This window comes from Rutidosis leptorrhynchoides, chromosome 9 (genome assembly GCF_046630445.1).
Source record: "Rutidosis leptorrhynchoides isolate AG116_Rl617_1_P2 chromosome 9, CSIRO_AGI_Rlap_v1, whole genome shotgun sequence".
Classification (NCBI taxonomy): Eukaryota; Viridiplantae; Streptophyta; class Magnoliopsida; order Asterales; family Asteraceae; genus Rutidosis; species Rutidosis leptorrhynchoides.
The window spans coordinates 64,596,649-64,619,546 of NC_092341.1; the positions used below are offsets into that span (position 1 = coordinate 64,596,649).

A 22,898-nucleotide genomic window follows, 5' to 3' on the forward strand; every position below is an offset into this window, starting at 1 on the left:
TCGGTTTCCCTTTTCCACTTTCATCTCTTTGGCCCAACATGAAATTAGTCCATAAGAATAATTACTAGCCCGATTAATTTCTGGATTTATGAACTAGTTAACTCAATAATAAACCCTATTATCTTAAAATAATCTAACCGACACTTGCAGCAATCAATCGTGAATATAGTATTAGGTTTCTTTCTCTTTTTTTTTATAAACAAGTGGGGTTGTTTGTAGATATATGTCGGCCATGTGAATAAAAAGAAATAGCAGTAACCGGTAAACACAGTCATCATCTTTATTTATTCATCATCATTATTGCATTCGTTTCAAAAAAAAAAAAAAAAACAGAAGCAATCGTAACAGCAATAGTAGTCAACCAGGTATCGATAATAGGGCTGTTGGGTGGGTTTTGAATTTGTTTTTCAGTGGTTAAATCAGCCACATATATGAGAGAGAGAGGAAGAGAGAGAGATGATGAAGATGATATGTCCTTGGTGGTTCACGGCTTGAAATACAGCAGAAGTGCTGTAGCAGTAGCAGCGATTTTTGTGATTTTATGTGGAGGTGTTTAAGTGGTGATGGGTTGTAATCTGGAGGTGAAACAGAAAATTTAGGAAGCGGTTTGATGGTGGATAGTGGTTGTCTGTGGTGGCTTGTCATGGTGGTTGTTTGAAGGTGATCAAAGTGGTGGTTTCGGGTTGTTTACGGTATCAACCATAAGAGTGGTTCAGTTTGGTGGTTCACAGCAAACAAAAACAAGAGAAAGGTGATGGTTTTCGATGGTTTCTTGCTACGGGATGATGATGTTGTAGTAGTCCGTGATGATTCCTATCCCTCTCTGTAATGTAACATATATGTGTAAGTAATATATGACTATGCATGTGTATCTTAATATTTTCTTTTTATTTTTTACAATTGCCGTATCGGATATATATATTGTGTATTTGAATGATTGAAATAGAATTCAAAAGTACGATCGATTTGTTTTATATTGAAGAACGACACGAAGAATCAATCCGAAGAGATACCAATAAAATAAAAGAAGATTGAGAAGGTTGACAGAAGTATTCGAGTCAGGAGTAACAAACAAGAAAAGAATGAAGTAGATAGTGACCTTAAACAGAATCGTACGCTTTAACTGTTATTTGCAGCTAATAAATTCGATTGAAATTGTTTTGTAGTGTCTAATTGAAGTCGTCCAAGAATCTTGAGCAGGGGAAGAAAGGACAGTCGACATGTATAAAACACAGACAGGTTTCTTCAAACAAGAAGAAGAAAACATGATTAATAAATCAGATTATGACAGATAACAAATTTTGATCTTGATTGTTTTGCTGCGAAGAAGTGGATGACAGAGAATCAATTTGAGTCAGAAGAAAAAGAATATCAAAACAAAAGAAGAATAAAACAGATACAGATTGTTTAAATTCAATTGATTTGTACGATTAAATGAATGTGATAGAAGATTCGATCAGACAGGAAACAAAGATTATATACAGTTTGATGTAGTTATGAAACAGATTTTTGATTATGTAATTGAAACTGATCTTGTAATCCTTATTTAATTAATCTAAATTAATAATTATATTATTAATACATTAATACTACTAATTCATATAATGTATCTGTATATATATATTAGTATACATATATATATGTATGTTTTTATATCTGTATTTATATTTCATTACTATATATAATTAGTATTAATAAACAATTAGGTTTTTTAATAATAAATATACTAATAATAATAATAATATAATTAATAATAATATTAACAATAATGATATTAATAATGATAACAATAATATTAGTAATAATATGACAAATTAAATGTATCGTATTTTTATATCTATATATAATGTTAAAATGATAATATTCACAATAATGATATTAACATTAACATTAATATTTATTTATAACAATAATTTCATACAAACAATTAATAACATTTATTATATAAATATATTTATATATATATATATATATATATATACATATCTATTTACAAATATTTGTTCGTGAATCGTCGGGAATGGTCAAAAGGTTAAATGTATACATGAACACAGTTTAAAGTTTTTGAAACATCAACATTACAGACTTTGCTTATCGTATCGAAATCAAATAAGATTCAAGTTTAAATTTGATCGGAAATTCCCGGGTCATCACAGGGATCACCCTATAGAACAAGTCATAGGAGATATCAATACTAGAACCACTAGGTCTCAAGCATTTAATCTAATTGCTAACTATGCTTTCATCTCCCAAATAGAACCCAAAAATATTAAGGAAGCTCTATTAGATGAAAGTTGAGTAGATGCAATGAAAGAGGAATTAAATCAATTCCAAAGGAGTGATGTATGGGATTTGGTTTCTATACCTAGTGAGAGCAATATCATAGGTACCAGATGGGGTTATAGAAATAAACTAGATGAAGATGGCGATGTAGTTAGAAACAAAGCTAGACTAGTTGCACAAGGATATAGCCAACAAGAGAGAATTGATTATAATGAAACATTTTCCCCCGTCGCTAGGCTAGAGTCTATAAGAATACTTCTTGCATATGCATGTGTCAATAACTTCAAATTTTATCAAATGGATGTTAAAAGTGCTTTTCTAAATGGTGTCATAAATGAAGAAGTATATGTGTCACAACCTCCGGGGTTTGAAGATTTCGAAAAACCATATCATGTTTTTAAACTTAAAAAGGCCCTTTATGGACTTAAACAAGCTCCTAGAGCATGGAATGAAAGACTTAGAACCTTTTTAATAAATCACGACTACGAAATGAGAAAAATTGATAATACACTCTTTATTAAAAGGCATGAAAATGATTTAGTTATAGTTCAAATATATGTTGATGATATTGTATTTGGTTCTACTAACGAATCTCTTAGCAATGAGTTTTCTAAGTTAATGCATGATGAATTTGAAATGAGCATGATGGGTGAACTTAAGTTCTTTCTCGGTCTTCAAATCAAACAACTAGAAGATGAAATATTCATCGATCAACAAAAGTACATTCATGAAATGATCAAAAAGTTTGGATTGGAGAACTTAAAACCAATGGCGACTCCTATGGCAACAAATGTGAAGCTTACTTTAGAAGGAAAAGGAGAACCGTTCGATAGCACTAAATATAGGGGAATGATTGGATCCCTTCTATATTTAACGGCAAGTCGGCCCGATATCTTGTTTAGTGTGTGCTTGTGTGCAAGATTTCAAGAAAATCCAAAGACATCACACGTTAAGGCTGTCAAAAGGATCTTTTGATACTTAAAGGGAACAATGCATCTTGGGTTATGGTATCCAAAGTTCACCGTGGTTGATAATATGTGTTTTGCGGATTTCGATCACAGAGGATCTATGATTGATAAAAAGAGAACAAGCGGAGTATACGCGTTCGTGGGTCTTTGCTTAACATCATGGTTCTCGAAGAATCAAACGTCCGTTGCATTGTTTACCACCGAAGCCGAATATGTAGCTATAGGAAGAGCATGCACACAAGTGTTATGGATGAAGCAAACCTTCCTTGATTACGATATCATCTCATCCGGAATACCCATATGCTGTGATAACAAAAGTGCTATAGACTTATCTAAAAATCAAATATTCCACTCTAGGACTAAACACATAGACATTAGGCACCACTTCCTTCGTGACCACATCCAAAATGGTAATATTGTGATAGACAAGGTAGAATCTGCTGAAAACATAGCTGAAATATTCACTAAGGCCCTTAAAAAGGAGACCTTTAACTTACTTAGGAATGGGTTGGGAATGATGGAACATACTCCGTAAAATTTCCTACAGATCACGCACGGTCGAACTACGGTCGACCGTGTGGGCAACCGCCTGGCTTCTGACATTTTCCTTTGTCTTTTATGTACTCTCTTTAATATTCAAACAACTTTTCCACCAACCACATCTCTTCTTTAAACCCCAACAACTGGATCACTAGATTTTCTTTTGTCCAATTTTCAAGTATTCTCCAAAAGTGGTCCAAACTCTTTCAATTTTCTTCAAGGTAAGCATCCAAAAACTTATTTTAATTTTGCCTATACTTGTTTAATTATGTAAGAGTCCTTCCAAACTAATAGGAACACTTGTTTTCTTGCATGAATTCCTTAATTATATGAGTAAAAATTGTTATGAAAAGCATTACTTATCAAATGTGCCATAATAGTAGTTTCTTGAATAAAATCTCATATATGTTTTAACCTTTTAAACCCACTCATGCACACACATATGTTTGAACAAATCATTATGATACTTGTAAACCTCATGACTAGTATCTATACTTGACAAACATAAAGCAAAATGATGAAACTTGTCTAAATTTTCAAAATAAAAATGCTCCAATTTACTTTCAAAATTTTGTTTCCAAAATGAGTCTAGACAAGGACTAATCTACACATGTTTAGCATATAGTTATTCAAAATTTTATAATAAACTTGAATATTTTGCTAAAAATGTGGCTTTTCTAGGAAATGACCAACACGAGAAATTAACGTATTACAAACAATAGGCAACACATGGAAACTCGAACACTTCATGAAGAGCGTGTTGTTCATCATACCGAATTTCCCAAACTAACTCAACTTTTCACTCAAAACAGTTGCTTCTCATTCCTTGAGTTTGATGAAGTCATTTATCCAACGTTGATTAGAGAATTTTATGCTCATCTTGATTTTTCAAATCCCGACCAAGTTGCATTTCGACTTTTCAATACACCCTACACTTGGTCTCTTGAACAATTCGCAACCGTTATAGCCATCCCTTCCAATGGCGTTCCTTCTATACTCCTTCTACCGATCTAAGATCACTTAACCCCACATTTCCGTTACAACCTATTTTAGATCTCATTACCATTCCGGGAGCACAACGAAACCTCAATTAACGACTTCGCATTCGAGATGACGAAATATGCCATGATCTTCAACTCCTATTAAATGTCATTCACAACAATGTCTATTGTAGGGACCCTACCGCCACTCACATTTCAGGAACCGAAGTTGTTATCATGTGGTCTCTTCTTACTCATGAACCCATAAATCTCGCTTATCTCACGACTCAAAGAATGGGCTATCTTCGAGAACTAGGAAATCGCCCTCTTCCGTACTCAAACCACCTTAATCGACTTTTCTGATTTGTTGGTGCCATTAATCCTTCTCAAATTCCTCAACCCGTATCCACAACTTCTCTCAATTATTGGGAAGCCCATCCGGTCATCATTATCTCTTCCGACAATGAAGGCTCAACTATCTCCGATGCGTTTAGCACCAACGACATTTATCATTGAACAATTAATGTTAGTTAAGAATAAGTTTAAGGGCGGGTAGATACAACACTTGTCCTAAGGTTAAAAACTTGTTATGTACTAATTATTGTCATGTACTTGTTATGCTTATTATGTTTGTTACTCTTTATGTTAAATATTGGTTCGAGGAGGAGCCATCCTATTGATAAGCAGGACGTTAACACTTATGTAAGATAAGCTTGAACAATTGATAAGCTTGTATGATTTAAAGGGGAGCATTACTCTAGGGCGCGCTTAGTTCCAAGGGGAGCTAACATTTTTGCTTCTACAAAAGGGGGAGAAAGTGTATGGTAAGTGACGTTACAACTTATGTCAGATCACATAGTTAAAACACTTACTCATTTGTTTGTCATCATCAAAAAGGGGAAGAATGTTGGTTAAGATTCCAATCATAATATTTAAAAGTTAATCACTTTGTTTTGATGATGACACAAAAGAGATAAGTGCTTAATCATATGTAAGACGACATGAGTTCATAAGCCTACACTATCTCTAACAAAAGACCAATACATAAATAATTAACTTGCTAAAATGGCTATGCGGCTGCACCATGGTCGACTGTGTGTATGACCGTAGATGCCCTATACTAATGATTGTACCTTTTCTAAAACTGTCAATCTACGGCTAACCTCACGGTCGATCGTAGTTCGACCGCAGTTTTCTCTGTTACCAAATTCATCCACTTTAAGTTAGACCACTTTGAGGCATATATAATTTATAAAACCTTTTTAAACATACTTATAATAGTTTCCCTTTTTTATCTCAAAAGAGTTATGAACCAAAAGATGTTAATTTTTACTAATCACACCTAATGACATCTTAATGACATTTTAAGCTCAATTAAGGTTAAACACATAAGTATTTTATTTTTCACTTATTACAAAATGTCATTCAAATACATACTAATGATGGTCATTAAAAATCACAACAAAAGAGTTGCTCTCCCATAACTTTTATGTATCATTTTTATGTATGTGCAATTATGAACTAGTAAGTTGTGGATGTAATAATCTCCAAGTAAGTTCCAACTATATTCAAACTAGTTAATTTGAAATGCAAGAAGATTCCAAAGGATAAAATGCTTCCATTAGCAAAGTGACAAGTAATTAAGAAAGGTTGATGAAGTTTTGAAAGATAATGCTTTGTCAAGAGAAAAAATTCTGCAATTACCCTATTAAGTAATCAATGACAAATGGTCAAAGCTTGAAGACTTTTTTCTTTTATGGACATGTCAACTTCCACACTTATGTCCAAAACAAAAAGGGTAATGGGGATGATTTCAGAGATAACTGATTTTCAGTTGCAGTTATTCAATAAAGGAAAATGACTATTTTCAAAGGACAAAAACGGTTATAAGAATCAGATGTAAGGGGTACACGATCGAACCACGATCCACCGTGCAGTGAGCCGTACAACTTCCAGGCAGATTTTTCTTTCCTATAAAAGCCAACGCTTGGAGCATTTGAAGACTCACCTCTTGCATTCATATTTACTTATACTTACTGATATCATTCTTATAATTTATTGTAATCTTTTAGAGTGATTCTAGCTAGAGTACTTGTAAGCTTAAGTTGTAAGTTTACTTGTAAACTATCTTTTTAAAGGGATCTAGAAGGTAGTTGTGTTTTCACTAGGATAGTGTATTAGGATCTTGTGGTAAGAGCTTTAGGTGATTGTGGAGTCTTCAAAGGGACGTAAGGGTTCACAAGTTGCGGCTTATCAAAGTACTAGTGTTGTATCCGGACACTCCACCGAGTTTGGAGTATCATAGTGAAGAAAAATCTCAATTTGCAGAATTGGGGAGTGGATTAAGGAAGATTAGTTAACATCTTCCCGAACCACTATATATCGTTGTGTTTGTTCTCTCTTCCCTTATCTTTTTTATTACATTTACGCATACATATTTTTTATACGTAGTTTTTAAGAACAAACATTTCAAATCAAACTATATCAAGCTCAAGTTCAACAAAACGTACAGAAATTTTTGTAAAATTGACTCAGTAACTATTTACCCCCCTCTAGTTACTTACATAGCCAAACCTCTATTTGTAGGACATACACGCATATTTAGTTGACTATGAAACTCAAAAGGTAGTAAACCGATGGCTTTGCTCCACCAGCATGTGTGACGACCCAGAAATTTCTGACCAAATTTAAACTTAATCTTTATATGATTTCGATAAGATAAGCAAAGTATGTAATGCAGAGTTTAGAAAATTTTGAAAACCGATGTTCATATATTCAATTGACCTTTGACTGTGCTTGACGATTCACGAACAATTGTTTGTAAACAACTAGAAATATATATATATATATATACATATATATATATATATATATACATATAAATAAATATAAATGTAGGGATTGGAAATAATAAAATTAAATAATTTGAATTAAGAATTATTAATATTAAGTATTGTCATTAAGAATTATTATTATTATTAATATTATTATATATCATAAAATTAATAACATGTAATATTAATATCTAATATAATAAATTTAATTATAAGTTAAACTATAATTGTTATAGTAATATTATTATTACTTTCAATATTAATATCTATATTAGTATTGTTATATTATTAAGAAAATGGATATAAATGTAAAATGTTATATTGTTATTACTAATATTATTGTAATTAGTATTATTATTAGTATCATTAATAATATTATTATTTTCATCATTATTATCATAGTTATCAACATTATTATAATAAAAATAATACAATTTAATGTGGTTATCATTAATAATATTATTATTATCATTGTTCTAATTTCTTTTATTCTTATATTAGTATAAAGTTAATAAAGTTATTATTAATATTATTGTTATTATTCTTATTTTAATTATTATTATTAAATTATTAAAATTATCAAATTTATGATTCTTACCTATTGTTGTTATTAATGTATTTAGAATTATTGATATTATTATTATTATTAATAGGATTATTATTATTAATATATTTATATTTATATATTATTATAAATAAAACATAAAAGAACAAAGTCTGTTATCTATATCAATCAGATCTATCGTTTTCTTCTGATTTCTATTTACATGTGAATGTTTGTCGATATGAATTCTGTATATGAGAACAACCACTTTGTTCCATTCCTATTTCTTCAAACACTATGGAAGCCAACTACTAATCCACTAACCTATTAAAATATATATTTATGGATATCGATTGATTTATGCACGTTGAATGTATATGTATAACTCAATAAATATTATGTTCCTCATTCATAAAACTCACTACACCATTTACCTTATATATATATTTTTTTTGTTTCCTAATCAACAATCATAAAGCCCACAACCTGAGCACACCATCAAATAACCTACCATCTCTCTATATATATTATATCCATAAACTTATAGATACATATCACCTTCTTCATTGAATCAAAACACACACACGTCCACCATTAGTTAAATCATTAACCGTTTTCTTTATCCCTCTCCATTCTCGATGAGAACCAATTCCACCACCACCATTGTTAAACACCATCCAAGAACGCATCCTCGACAACCCACTGGTAACCGTCGCCACTACGCGTCCTCTATTGCAGCTCAAACCTCACACTAGCCATCATGAATTGGTGTCAAGAACACCTAACACAAACTCATTAAACCAACCCAACCCAGACTACTGTTATCGACTAAGCTCATGTAATCTGTTTCTCTATATTTTTTTTTGGATCGGTGAACCGCAGCCAAGCCAAAGATTTACAAAAGTACTTGTCTGTTGCTCGAACCCAAGCAAGACAAAAACCCTTGAGCTGTGCTGCTACGATTCTCTTCTGCTTTAAATCAAAACTTGACCCAAAAACCATCGATAACCAAAAACGATTGCTATACATACGAACCTGCTATCTTATTATTGCTGATTTTTACGAGTCAAAGGAAAACAATGAATGATGAAGATGGTAGAGATAAAGATAAGTGACAGGCTGTTACCACAAACTTGTATATGTTCCTATTAACGAGACAAAAAAAAAGAATAAAAGGAACCGACACATTCCTTTTCCCTTTCTTAAAAATAGTAAATGGGATAAGTATGCTTTTCTCTATTGGATTTGTTTAATTAGTGGGTTGAGAAATATGGATTGGGCTGCTATTTTTTTCCTTTAGGCCGTAAGACAACTTCCGTTGGACTGGGCTGGAACAAGGAAATTAATATAGAAACTGATTATGATCATACTAATTAAGTTGACGAGATTAGGATGACGAAGTGATTATTATGATTATAAATATGAATATGATTATGATTAAGATGATGATAAACGTAATAATAATAATACGGATCATGATAATGATGACGTTAGATTGAAGATGATACATAAATTAAAGTATGATGATCGAAGTGTTCAAAATGGTTATGAGATTATGATGATACGAAATGGTGTACTAGGTGATGATGAATTATAAAGAATGATGATGATAAGATTAGTTTAGAGGAAAAAGAAGATAAGACACGAAATTATGGGTTAAATAAATATAGATTGGGTTATAAAACAGAAAAACGAAACAGCTTGGATGGTTAGTGTGTTTGTTGGGAAGCGAGAGGTCTCGGGTTCAAACCCGTCTTGGTGCAATTCTTTTTTATAAGGCTTTAGAAGGTAGTTTATATTTTTATGAATATTATTATTTTTATGAATATTATTATTATTATTATTATTATTATTATTATTATTATTATTATTATTATTATTATTATTATTATTATTATTATTATTATTATTATTATTATCATTAATAAAATTTATATCAAAATTATTAGTATTATCATTAAACATTACTAGTATTAACATTACAAACATTATTATTATTAGTACTATCTTTATCATTAATATTAAAATTATTATTATTATTATTAATATTAGAATTATCATAATTAGTATTATTTTAACCATTATTATTATTAGTATTATTAATATATCAAATGAAGATTTTTTTTTATAAAAATATATTTATGACATAAAACCTAACCATATTAATACTTTTGTAATAAATGTTAATTATTTATATAAGGATAAATATACTTAATTAAGTTATTAATAAAACATATAAAATAAAATAACAAATAAAATCACTAATAATATATATAATTGTTCGATTACCATTACATGTATTAATATACATGATTGAATATAGGTTCGTGAATCCGAAACCAACCCTACACTTGTTCAATGTCGTTATATGTATTTTTACTACAAAATACATTACGGTGAGTTTCATTACTCCCTTTTTATATATATTTTTGGGCTGAGAATACATGCGCTGTTTTATAACTGTTTTACGAAATGGACACAAGTATTTAAAATATATTCTACGTTGAGTTGTACCAACTTGCATATCTTCCCTAATAGCTTGGTAACTAATATTTACATGTTGGAAGAACATGTAAGCGCGAATCCTATTGATAGATCTATCGGGTTTGACCACCCCAACCGAGCTAGTCGCTCTAGTATCGTAAACGGTTGCATAGTACTTCGTTTTACTACACTTGGTACAGTGTAGGTAGATTTCATAATAAAGGGAACATGCCACATTAAATGTTAAGTATGGTTACCGAAGCGCTCAACAACTTATAGAATACCTTTATACACTTGCGTGTGTACATATATTTATAGATGAAAATCTTGTGGTCTATTAATATACTAAAATGATTGTTATGATAAACCTATGAACTCACCAACCTTTTGGTTGATACTTTTAAGCATGTTTATTCTCAGGTATGAAAGAAATCTTCCGATGTGCATTTGCTCATTCTAAAGATATTATATGAAGTCGTGCATGGCATATTTAGGTTAGTACCTCGCGATGGGACCAGATGTTGATGACTTCGTCCAGGTGGATTAGGACGGATCGTTACAGCATGCCATGTATGTATAAATAGTAATCTTTGATGAGCTACAAACAAAATAAAGGAAAGAAATAAACAATGATGATATGTCCTAACTATAAACCATGGATTAAAACTACAACTTCAGATAAAACGAAAGATAATTCAACATTAAAAACTTACTTCTAACTAAGACATGACCATATACTTGAGTCTGATGGACCAAAAGCAACAACTGGTTTATTCACATTCCTACCATAGTTCATAAGTCTTTCCACCTCTGCCTTCCCAGCTGCTATATACAACAAAGTCTGGTGTCCCCTCAAATTTTGTGGGTATATAAATTCTGGCATCAGTACAATACATCACCAGATAAAGTAAACCTTTTAAGGTCAATCAATCAATTTCAAGCATCCAACATTTCACCACTTTTTTAACAGTAAGATAAAATCTCTTAATAGTAGATGAGTTAAAATTACCACAAACAACTAAAACTATAATAAAGTACGGACTAATACATATATCTGGTATCTGATCGATACAATCATGTTGCACCAAATACAAAAAAGAATCAGTTAAAATATATTAAAGAATGACTAAACAAAATAAGTAGAAATAATGACTACTGATCTAGGTAAAGCTCAATTTGTTCAAATTTCATCTTGTACCTTCGGAACATCATGAGTCAAATCTAAACCTACAAACAAATCCGTACAAGCAAGCTTTCAAAGCAGATACGTAACTTGGTAAAGTCCCTGTTAATAGGTACTGAATTCCAACATTGCCAAATTCATGAAGAATCTAAATCAAAATCCATACATGTAACTAACAAATCAAACTTAAACATCAATATATTTATCAATGTTTTTTCTAATGAAGGGTACCAACAGTGAGTACAATAATTAAAATAATTAGTATAATATATTTGATTTTATAAACTAATATTTAACAAACCTAGTCAATAGATCAAAGTGCATATCACACTGTGGAAGCCTTGAAAGAATAAAATAACACAAATAAATTAGTAAAAACTAATAGTTATAATATTAGGCAACCATTAAAAAGCCATTTGATTTTGAAGACTTGCATTACAAATCTTATCGGTTCTTGAGAAAAGAAAACATACCTCATAATCATTAAGATAACTCATCATAGGGATTGGTGTTGATGTGACTCTCTGCAAGACTGCAAGGACTAACATCATTATCTCCCTCCAATTATGCCATCAACATACATGTGGTGATTTAGTATTTATCTGATGAAAATACATATCCATACATAAACCATTCGTTAATAATATAGAAGCAAAACATAGTGTTCATGTGATAATAATACATATTCATATGTGCAAAAAGTTAAACTGTATATAGTGATCAATGTTATGAAACATATACATTTTAATAAACACTTTGCATTCAAACATCATACATTTTATAAATCTTTAAGCTTAAAGAAATACAACCATCAATAGCTACTTAACTTAGATTTCTAACTTAATATACATGTACTACATCAAAAACCATATATATAACAATTAACAATAACAATTTAAAATTAAAATTAAAAGAAAGCAAACAAATTTTCTAAAATAAACAACCTTGATATAAATTGATAAAATCGTAACCTTACTGCAATATTATATTTGAATAGTCTTCAAATTGAAACAGTCTTTTCACCAAAGATATATAATATGCAAATATGAAATTGAAGGAATAATAAACAATACTCCGTAGAATCTAAAATATAAAAATCTAAAGTCACAAAATGAGTGAAAACCCCCTAAAATGAATGAAAAATTGATATTACCTAAAAAGAAGATGATGTGAACAGAGGTGACTTCAATACTGAAAAAGAAATGCTTGAAGAATGAAATAAAGCACTTGATAATTAATGGTAATTTAATTTTTCTTTCAAATTAAATTTTGCCTTTTCTTTATCAACGCATCTCAGAGTATCGATAACCCTTTTGCACTTGGCGAACCCTAATTTAAAGTTCTTCTAGATGAAGATGTAGTGATTTATTTTTGAGTCCAGTTGTTGATAGTGAATGATGGAGTGATACAACATTATTCAATGAACCCTAATTTTCATCGACCCTTATCGATAATCCTTTTGCACTTCACAAACCATAATTTTAATTTATTCTGATAGTAGTAGGTGTAATGAAAGAAGAATAAAAAAAGGGGTGCATTTAATAGGGACAGGTGAAGAGTGAAGAGGAAGAGGAGGCGTGCTTTTTGTCTAGGTTTTTTTTTAATGAAGCGTGCAAAAGTCTAACCAGGTGAATAGAGAAAGATAATGAAAAACAGAAAATTACGGAGTAATAATTTATTTAAGTTATTAAATACTTAGTTACTATAGTACAATATTTTTTAATTAGAAAATACTTAAGGTTAATGACATCATCTAAGTGACCTAGAATTTTTTCTTTTTATTTTTGATTTTTTCTTAATAAAAGAATTAGCCTAATAAAAACATCGTCATTATAATAGGATTTTTATAGAAACTATAGATATATATAAATCTATCTATATATGTCATTCTATATCTATATGTATATATTAAATTATAATTAAAAATTCATTCAATTTAATAAGAAAATGACACCTAAGCAAAAAAAATTTGATATATATATATATATATATATATATATATATATATATATATATATGAACACACACACACACACACACATACATACTAGTGAAATGACTCGTGAAACCACGAGTTTGTGTAAATAAAATAGTTTAATGATATGTTTTATGTATTAAGTGGTCTAAATGCTAAAGTCATTTAGTTTAATGACCCGTGGAACCACGGATTCCGACTAAGAAACATGTCGTTATTTTTATAAACATATTAATATACTTAACTTAGTCAGGATAAATGAACTACATTTATTCTCATAACACCTTCTTTCAACTTTCATCACAATTACTATTTTCCTTATCATATAAGCCTACATTATAACCTTTTATGGAGACATATATTTCGCATACATATGTAACGTAATTAATCCCGTGAAGAGAACCCATATTTGAATAATGGTATGGAGTAATATAATAATTATAACTATAATTATATTAATAACGTTTTCTCTATAACTGAGTATTTATATTTTTAATAATAATTATTAGTAATAACATATGACTCTTGAATTTTTTTTTTAAAAATTAAAATACAATTATTGTATGAGGGTTGTACAATATGCTTTAAAATTAATACATGTGTTCATGGGGTATTTGTAAAAGATTGTACAATATGTTTTAAAGTTTGTACATATGGTTAGGGGTGTTTGATCATAAGGTTGTACATAATGCTTAAAATATTATACATATGGCCATGGAGTGTTTTACCATAAGGTTGTACATAATATTTCAAATATTGTACATATGGTTATAGAGGTATTGTATCATAAGGTTGTAAATAATACTTCATATATTATAAATTATCATGCTAATATTTTTATTAAATATAATTAATTATGTTAATGACATCATCATGAAGGGTTTAGTTTATTTTTTAATTTTTTTAAGCTTGAATAATCCTTATTTATAACATCATCCTTTTAGATAGATTTATATGATACTTATATATATATATATATATATATATATATATATATATATATATATATATATATATATATATATATATTAAACTAAATAACAATAACAATAACATAACATATAATAAAATAATATAATCTTAAAATATTATTTCACAAGATTATACTTATCTATAATTTTTTTTTAAATGGTTTTTTTTGTTAGGGTAATTACAGAAATGGTTTTTCAAAAAAAATTATAGAAATAGGTAAACCGATGTTTAAAATGTCGGTTTGTCAGTCAAGTTTCAAACCGGCATTTCATTTGTCGGTTTGGGTCCTCATAAACCCTAACCATATATAAGTTTCTGACAAATACTGATTCACTACAAACCGGCCTTTCAAATGCCGGTTTGGACCCTGATATTTTTTGCTTTTTTCAGTTTTTCAGTGTATTATTACTGTATTTTTCAGTGTATTATTACTGCAAAGCTGCAATCTATCATGTCATTATTTGAGTTTGCATTTGAATTTGCCAGCCAAAAATTTTATTTATAGAGTTATGATTGGAATCAATTAATCTTTCCATAGTGATTACATCTTGTTCTTTAATCACTAAAACACCTCATATTACTTAAAACACTAAAACACCATTATATTCATCACATACAATGTTCGAATTTACTGGTTTTATGGTTCATTTTATTTGGGGTAGTAGAATTACTTTTCAAAATGGGTGGTTAACTGATGATGAAACATCACTTAGAACCAGTTTTCCACTATACCAAAAGATTAATTGCATACAGTTAAACGAAATGGCTTATAAATCTGTGGATGCTGATCCTAGAACTCATATATTGAAGATGATTATGTGGAATGATTACTTCGGCAATGCGTGTTAGACTGAAATTCACGACGATAAGTCTTTGGAAATAATGTTCTTTTTGGCTAGTCAAAATGCACATTACATTGGTCAAATTGAAATTTAGTTTGAGCAAGTCTTTTCGACACAAGGATCCGGTTTTGTTAATCAGTTACAAAGTTTAATTTAGTCTTCTAAAGTTACACAAACTGGGGCCGGTGGTACATCCACATCTCAATCAGGAGGTGTATTTGTAGATGAAGATGAAGATGAAGATGAAGAGGTGGCTAAAGAACAAAATGAAGAAGTAAATTCCGACGATGGTGCGTCAGCAACTAGTGATGATTCGGTAGAGAATTATAGTGTTGAAGGTGATATATCTGAAGATGATCAAAATGTGATCGAGAAGCCGATCCAACCTACCGTAAACCATCATTTCGAGTTTCTTAATGTTGAAGAAGATTCTGGTCGACCTGCGTTCGATGAGGATGACGGGCTAGGATGGGATTGTTATAACGATGACGGTGTAATTAGAAAATGAATGGTTTTTTGAAATAAAGAAGAACTTGTATCCGATGTTAGGAATTGGAATATCGATCGACAGAGAGAAATATTTGTGGAAGATAGCAGGCCAAAATATTATAAAGCAATTTGTTACACAAATAGTCCTCATTAAAATGGTCCAAACCAACATAGACGATGTCCTTGGATGGTAGCTGCTACAATGAAAAATAAGGATAATGTGTGGATAATTACAAAATGGTTTGAGGGACACATTTGCTATGGAAGCGTGCAAAGTAACAACAATCGTTGCTTAACCTCCAGTATAGTTGCTACTGATATTATATCTTATATTTGTCAAGATATTGCGTATGAGATTAAACACATCCAAACTCATGTAAAAAAAGTTTGGAAAGTGGATATCTCTTACGCAAAGGCTTGGAATTTTAGGCGTATTGCAATTGAATGTTTCTTTGGAACTTGGCAAAGAAACTTGGCAGAATTGCCCACATATGTCGATGAATTGCTTCATACCAATCCGGATACTATTGTTCGATGGGCGTTTGGCCCTCAAGTAGAATATGGTGTCCACACATTCAAATATGTATTCTGGGCATTTGGCCCCGCTATTATGGCGTACCAACAATGTATTCCTATACTTTGTATTGATGGGACTCATTTGAAGGGTAACTACATTGGCAAGATGCTTACAGCGGTAGCCAAAAATGCTAACGGGAAAATTCTGCCTGTTGCATTTGCAGTAGTTGATAATGAATCAAACGAGACTTGGGCTTGGTTTTTGGAATTGGTCCAAACACATGTTAATGTCAGTAACAGAGATTTGTGTGTTATATCTGATCATCATGTAGGTATACTTAATGCGATGGCTAACCAACAATATGGTTGGCATCATTGTTATTGCTTGTGTTGGAGGGACGGTTCCACGATGCAAAGTAATAGATACAAACTTGCAGTGCGTGGAATTAAAACATTGAGTGAGGCGGCTTGGAAATATTTAGAAGACGCTGATCTTCATAAGTGGAATTTGTATAGAGACAGCTTTCGTTTGCATTGGGGTAACTTAACAACAAACACAGCCGAGTCGTTGAACAATGTTTTGCGTCATGCACGTATGATTCCAGTCAAAGCGTGCATGGATTTGTAAGACCTAAGTTTCAAAATGTACATTTGTATATATTTATATTGCTGGCGGGTTTCGTTTTTAAAGTTGGGCCGCGGCGCGGCTAGGGCTTGGCAAAAATTTCTTTGTTTTATTTATTTAATGAGGGGCATTTTGGTATTTTCACAAGATGGATGAATTTAAAGCCCCAAGATCAGTTTAGGAGTGTCATTACTCCTCTTACACCAACCTTATCTCTACCACTTAAATTTTAGAGAGAGATAGAGTTGTAGTGTGAGAAAGCTCAAATCAAGGAGGAAGAAGCTTGATTCGGGTCAAAGCGCGAGTTTTAAAGTTGTTCATCTAGCCACTAGCTACGTTTTGATTGTGGTGTTATGTTCTAAACTCAATTTTCTTTACTTTAATTTGTTTAAGGGTTAGGGTTTGGGTCAATGATAAAAAAAATCAAATTGTTGACGATTTTTGGATTTTTGGGTAAGATTAGATTATAAAGACCCAAGAGTAACTAACCTGAAATGACCCGTTCATATACATTATAAACAATTCACAATAGTTGATTTCATCGCGAGGTATTTGACCTCTATATGATACATTTTACAAACATTGCATTCGTTTTTAAGAGACAAACTTTCTTTACATCAAAATTTGACGGCATGGATACCATTTCATAATACAACCAACTATAATTGACTCAATACTAATCATTATGAACTTAACGACTCGAATGCAACGTCTTTCGAAATATGCCATGAATGACTCCAAGTAATATCCTTAAAATGAGCTAATGCACAGCGGAAAATTTCTTTAATACCTGAGAATAAACATGCTTTAAAGTGTCAACCAAAAGGTTGGTGAGTTCATTAGTTTATCATAAATAGTCATTTCCAATAGTATAATAGACCACAAGATACTCATATTTAGAAAACAATCTGTGCAGGTCTACTCCTGCTGTAAAATCATTCATATGAAGAACACCGGAACCTTTCAAACAACTCAACAACGGTAGCTAATGCGTGCGTGCAATGCAAAATCATCTCACCGTGGTAGTTAATACAATATAATTTTACAATGGGAGCTAATGCGTGCGTGCAATGCAAAATCATCTCTCCGAGGGTAGCTAAAACAGGAGCTAATGCGTGCGTGCAATGACAAAATCATCCCTCCGTTACTAATTACAGAATCGAATACAATACTATACAATACATCGGGAGCTAATGCATGCGTGCAATGCAAAATCATCTCGCCGATGGTAGCTAAAACAGTAGCTAGTACGTGCGTGCAATGCAAAATATCTCTCCATTACTAACTACAAAAATCGAACCATTTCGGGAGCTAATGCGTGCGTGCAATGACAAAATCATCTCACCGATGGTCGATAATACAATCTTTATAGAAATCGAACCTCTGAATCCAAATAATTCTATCATAAAATGTAGTTTTGAATATTTGTGTCTATTTCGTCAATCATTTATAAAAACACTTCATGTATTCTAAGATCAAAATATAGATTTCAAAGGCATTAAATAAAATAGCTGTAAATCAGTTATAAAGCAGCGCAGGTATTCTCAGCCCAAAAATGTAAAGAGTAATAGGGAATCAAATGAACTCACTATACTGTATTTTGTAGTAAAATACATATGACGACACCGAATAAGTGCAGGGTTGGCCTCAGATTCACGAACCTATATCATTTGTATATCCATTATTTCATATAATCATAATCGAATGAATATATATATATATATGAATTTATTAGTTACACCACTTTTATATTAATAACATATATTTTTAATTTGTGTATACATTCAAAATGATTAATGTTTTTATAGTTATATATATATATATATATATATATATATATATATATATATATATATATATATATATATATATATATATATATATCTGTTTAATGTTATATTAAAAATAACTAAATTGTTATATATGAATATTTCTAAAATAATTTGTTAATATAGTTAATATATACTTATTGTAACACCCTAATTTTTTTTAAATCAAATAACCTTAGTTAATATTTACAACTATAGTTAAGAAACCAACTTAGTTAATATTCAATATAGCTTTGCAAAACAACGGTGTTACGTAAAATATTTCAAAATATGACAACATCAGAGTTCGGCTAATAGTCAAACATGTCTTCAGCCAGTCCGTAACACCTATCCTAATCAGCAGTACCTAAACCTACAAGGGTGGAAATGTGGGGGAATTAGCGCACAGCTAAGTGAATGGATACTATCTAACAGACCAAGCATAAGTCACTAAACATGCAAGGGATCACAATTATGAAAATTTCCTGAACTAGCATATAACAATAAATGACAATATGAGGATCGGCGGCTTGTACGAGCACACGACTTAGTTGATCAAGCTACAGTCTACCAGAAATGTCCCGTTCTTATTGATTAAAAATGTTCCATATTAATTGATTTCGTTGCGAGGTTTTGACCTCTATATGAGACGTTTTTCAAAGACTGCATTCATTTTAAAACAAACCATAACCTTTATTTCATCAATAAAGGTTTAAAAAGCTTTACGTTGATTATCAAATAATGATAATCTAAAATATCCTGTTTACACACGACCATTACATAATGGTTTACAATACAAATATGTTACAACAAAATAAGTTTCTTGAATGCAGTTTTTACACAATATCATACAAACATGGACTCCAAATCTCGTCCTTATTTAAGTATGCGACAGCGGAAGCTCTTAATAATCACCTGAGAATAAACATGCTTAAAACGTCAACAAAAATGTTGGTGAGTTATAGGTTTAACCTATATATATCAAATCATAATAATAGACCACAAGATTTCATATTTCAATACACATCCCATACATAGAGATAAAAATCATTCATATGGTGAACACCTGGTAACCGACATTAACAAGATGCATATATAAGAATATCCCCATCATTCCGGGACACCCTTCGGATATGATATAAATTTCGAAGTACTAAAGCATCCGGTACTTTGGATGGGGCTTGTTGGGCCCGATAGATCTATCTTTAGGATTCGCGTCAATTAGGGTGTCTGTTCCTTAATTCTTAGATTACCAGACTTAATAAAAAGGGCATATTCAATTTCGATAATTCAACCATAGAATGTAGTTTCACGTACTTGTGTCTATTTTGTAAATCATTTATAAAACCTGCATGTATTCTCATCCCAAAAATATTAGATTTTAAAAGTGGGACTATAACTCACTTTCACAGATTTTTACTTCGTCGGGAAGTAAGACTTGGCCACTGGTTGATTCACGAACCTATAACAATATATACATATATATCAAAGTATTTTCAAAATATATTTACAACACTTTTAATATATTTTGATGTTTTAAGTTTATTAAGTCTGCTGTCCTCGTTAGTAACCTACAACTAGTTGTCCACAGTTAGATGTACAAAAATAAATCGATAAATATTATCTTGAATCAATCCACGACCCAGTGTATACGTATCTCAGTATTGATCACAACTCAAACTATATATATTTTGGAATCAACCTCAACCCTGTATAGCTAACTCCAACATTCACATATAGAGTGTCTATGGTTGTTCCGAAATATATATAGATGTGTCGACATGATAGGTCGAAACATTGTATACGTGTCTATGGTATCTCAAGATTACATAATATACAATACAAGTTGATTAAGTTATGGTTGGAATAGATTTGTTACCAATTTTCACGTAGCTAAAATGAGAAAAATTATCCAATCTTGTTTTACCCGGAACTTCTTCATTTTAAATCCGTTTAAATTGCTATGGTTTCATATTGAACTCTATTTTATGAATCTAAACAGAAAAAGTATAGGTTTATAGTCGGAAAAATAAGTTACAAGTCGTTTTTATAAAGGTAGTCATTTCAGTCGAAAGAACGACGTCTAGATGACCATTTTAGAAAACATACTTCCACTTTGAGTTTAACCATAATTTTTGGATATAGTTTCATGTTCATAATAAAAATCATTTTCTCAGAATAACAACTTTTAAATCAAAGTTTATCATAGTTTTTAATTAACTAACCCAAAACAGCCCGCGGTATTACTACGACGGCGTAAATCCGGTTTTACGGTGTTTTTCGTGTTTCCAGGTTTTAAATCATTAAGTTAGCATATCATATAGATATAGAACATGTGTTTAGTTGATTTTAAAAGTCAAGTTAGAAGGATTAACTTTTGTTTGCGAACAAGTTTAGAATTAACTAAACTATGTTCTAGTGATTACTAGTTTAAACCTTCGAATAAGATAGCTTTATATGTATGAATCGAATGATGTTATGAACATCATTACTACCTTAAGTTCCTTGGATAAACCTACTGGAAAAGGGAAAAATGGATCTAGCTTCAACGGATCCTTGGATGGCTCGAAGTTCTTGAAGCAGAATCATGACACGAAAACAAGTTCAAGTAAGATCATCACTTGAAATAAGATTGTTATAGTTATAGAAATTGAACCAAAGTTTGAATATGATTATTACCTTGTATTAGAATGATAACCTACTGTAAGAAACAAAAATTTCTTGAGGTTGGATGATCACCTTACAAGATTGGAAGTGAGCTAGCAAACTTGAAAGTATTCTTGATTTTATGTAACTAGAACTTGTAGAATATATGAAGAACACTTAGAACTTGAAGATAGAACTTGAGAGAGATCAATTAGATGAAGAAAATTGAAGAATGAAAGTGTTTGTAGGTGTTTTTGGTCGTTGGTGTATGGATTAGATATAAAGGATATGTAATTTTGTTTTCATGTAAATAAGTCATGAATGATTACTCATATTTTTGTAATTTTATGAGATATTTCATGCTAGTTGCCAAATGATGGTTCCCACATGTGTTAGGTGTCTCACATGGGCTGCTAAGAGCTGATCATTGGAGTGTATATACCAATAGTACATACATCTAAAAGCTGTGTATTGTACGAGTACGAATACGGGTGCATACGAGTAGAATTGTTGATGAAACTGAATGAGGATGTAATTGTAAGCATTTTTGTTAAGTAGAAGTATTTTGATAAGTATATTGAAGTCTTTAAAAAGTGTATAAATACATATTAAAACACTACATGTATATACATTTTAACTGAGTCGTTAAGTCATCGTTAGTCGTTACATGTAAGTGTTGTTTTGAAACCTTTAGGTTAACGATCTTGTTAAATGTTGTTAACCCAATCTTTATAATATCAAATGAGATTTTAAATTATTATATTATCATGATATTATCATGTATGAATATCTCTTAATATGATATATATACATTAAATGTCTTTACAACGATAATCGTTACATATATGTCTCGTTTAAAAATTATTAAGTTAGTAGTCTTGTTTTTACATATGTAGTTCATTGTTAATATACTTAATGATATGTTTACTTATCATAGTATCATTTTAACTATTTATATATTCATATATATGTCATCATATAGTTTTTACAAGTTTCAACGTTCGTGAATCACCGGTCAACTTGGGTGGTCAATTGTCTATATGAAACAGATTTCAATTAATCAAGTCTTAACAAGTTTGATTGCTTAACATGTTGGAAACATTTAATCATGTAAATATCAATCTCAATTAATATATATAAACATGGAAAAGTTCGGGTCACTACAGTACCTACCCGTTAAATAAATTTCGTCCCGAAATTTTAAGCTGT

General features: G+C 30.7%; 1 protein-coding gene across 1 annotated transcript; it reads left to right on the top strand.

Moving 5' to 3' along the window:
• The first annotated feature begins 16,281 nt into the window (after window positions 1-16,281).
• LOC139868121 (uncharacterized) lies at window positions 16,282-17,238 on the top strand. Its single transcript, XM_071856456.1, has one exon. The coding sequence runs from the start codon at window positions 16,282-16,284 to the stop codon at window positions 17,236-17,238; it is 957 nt and encodes a 318-aa protein (XP_071712557.1).
• The last annotated feature ends 5,660 nt before the right edge of the window (window positions 17,239-22,898 follow it).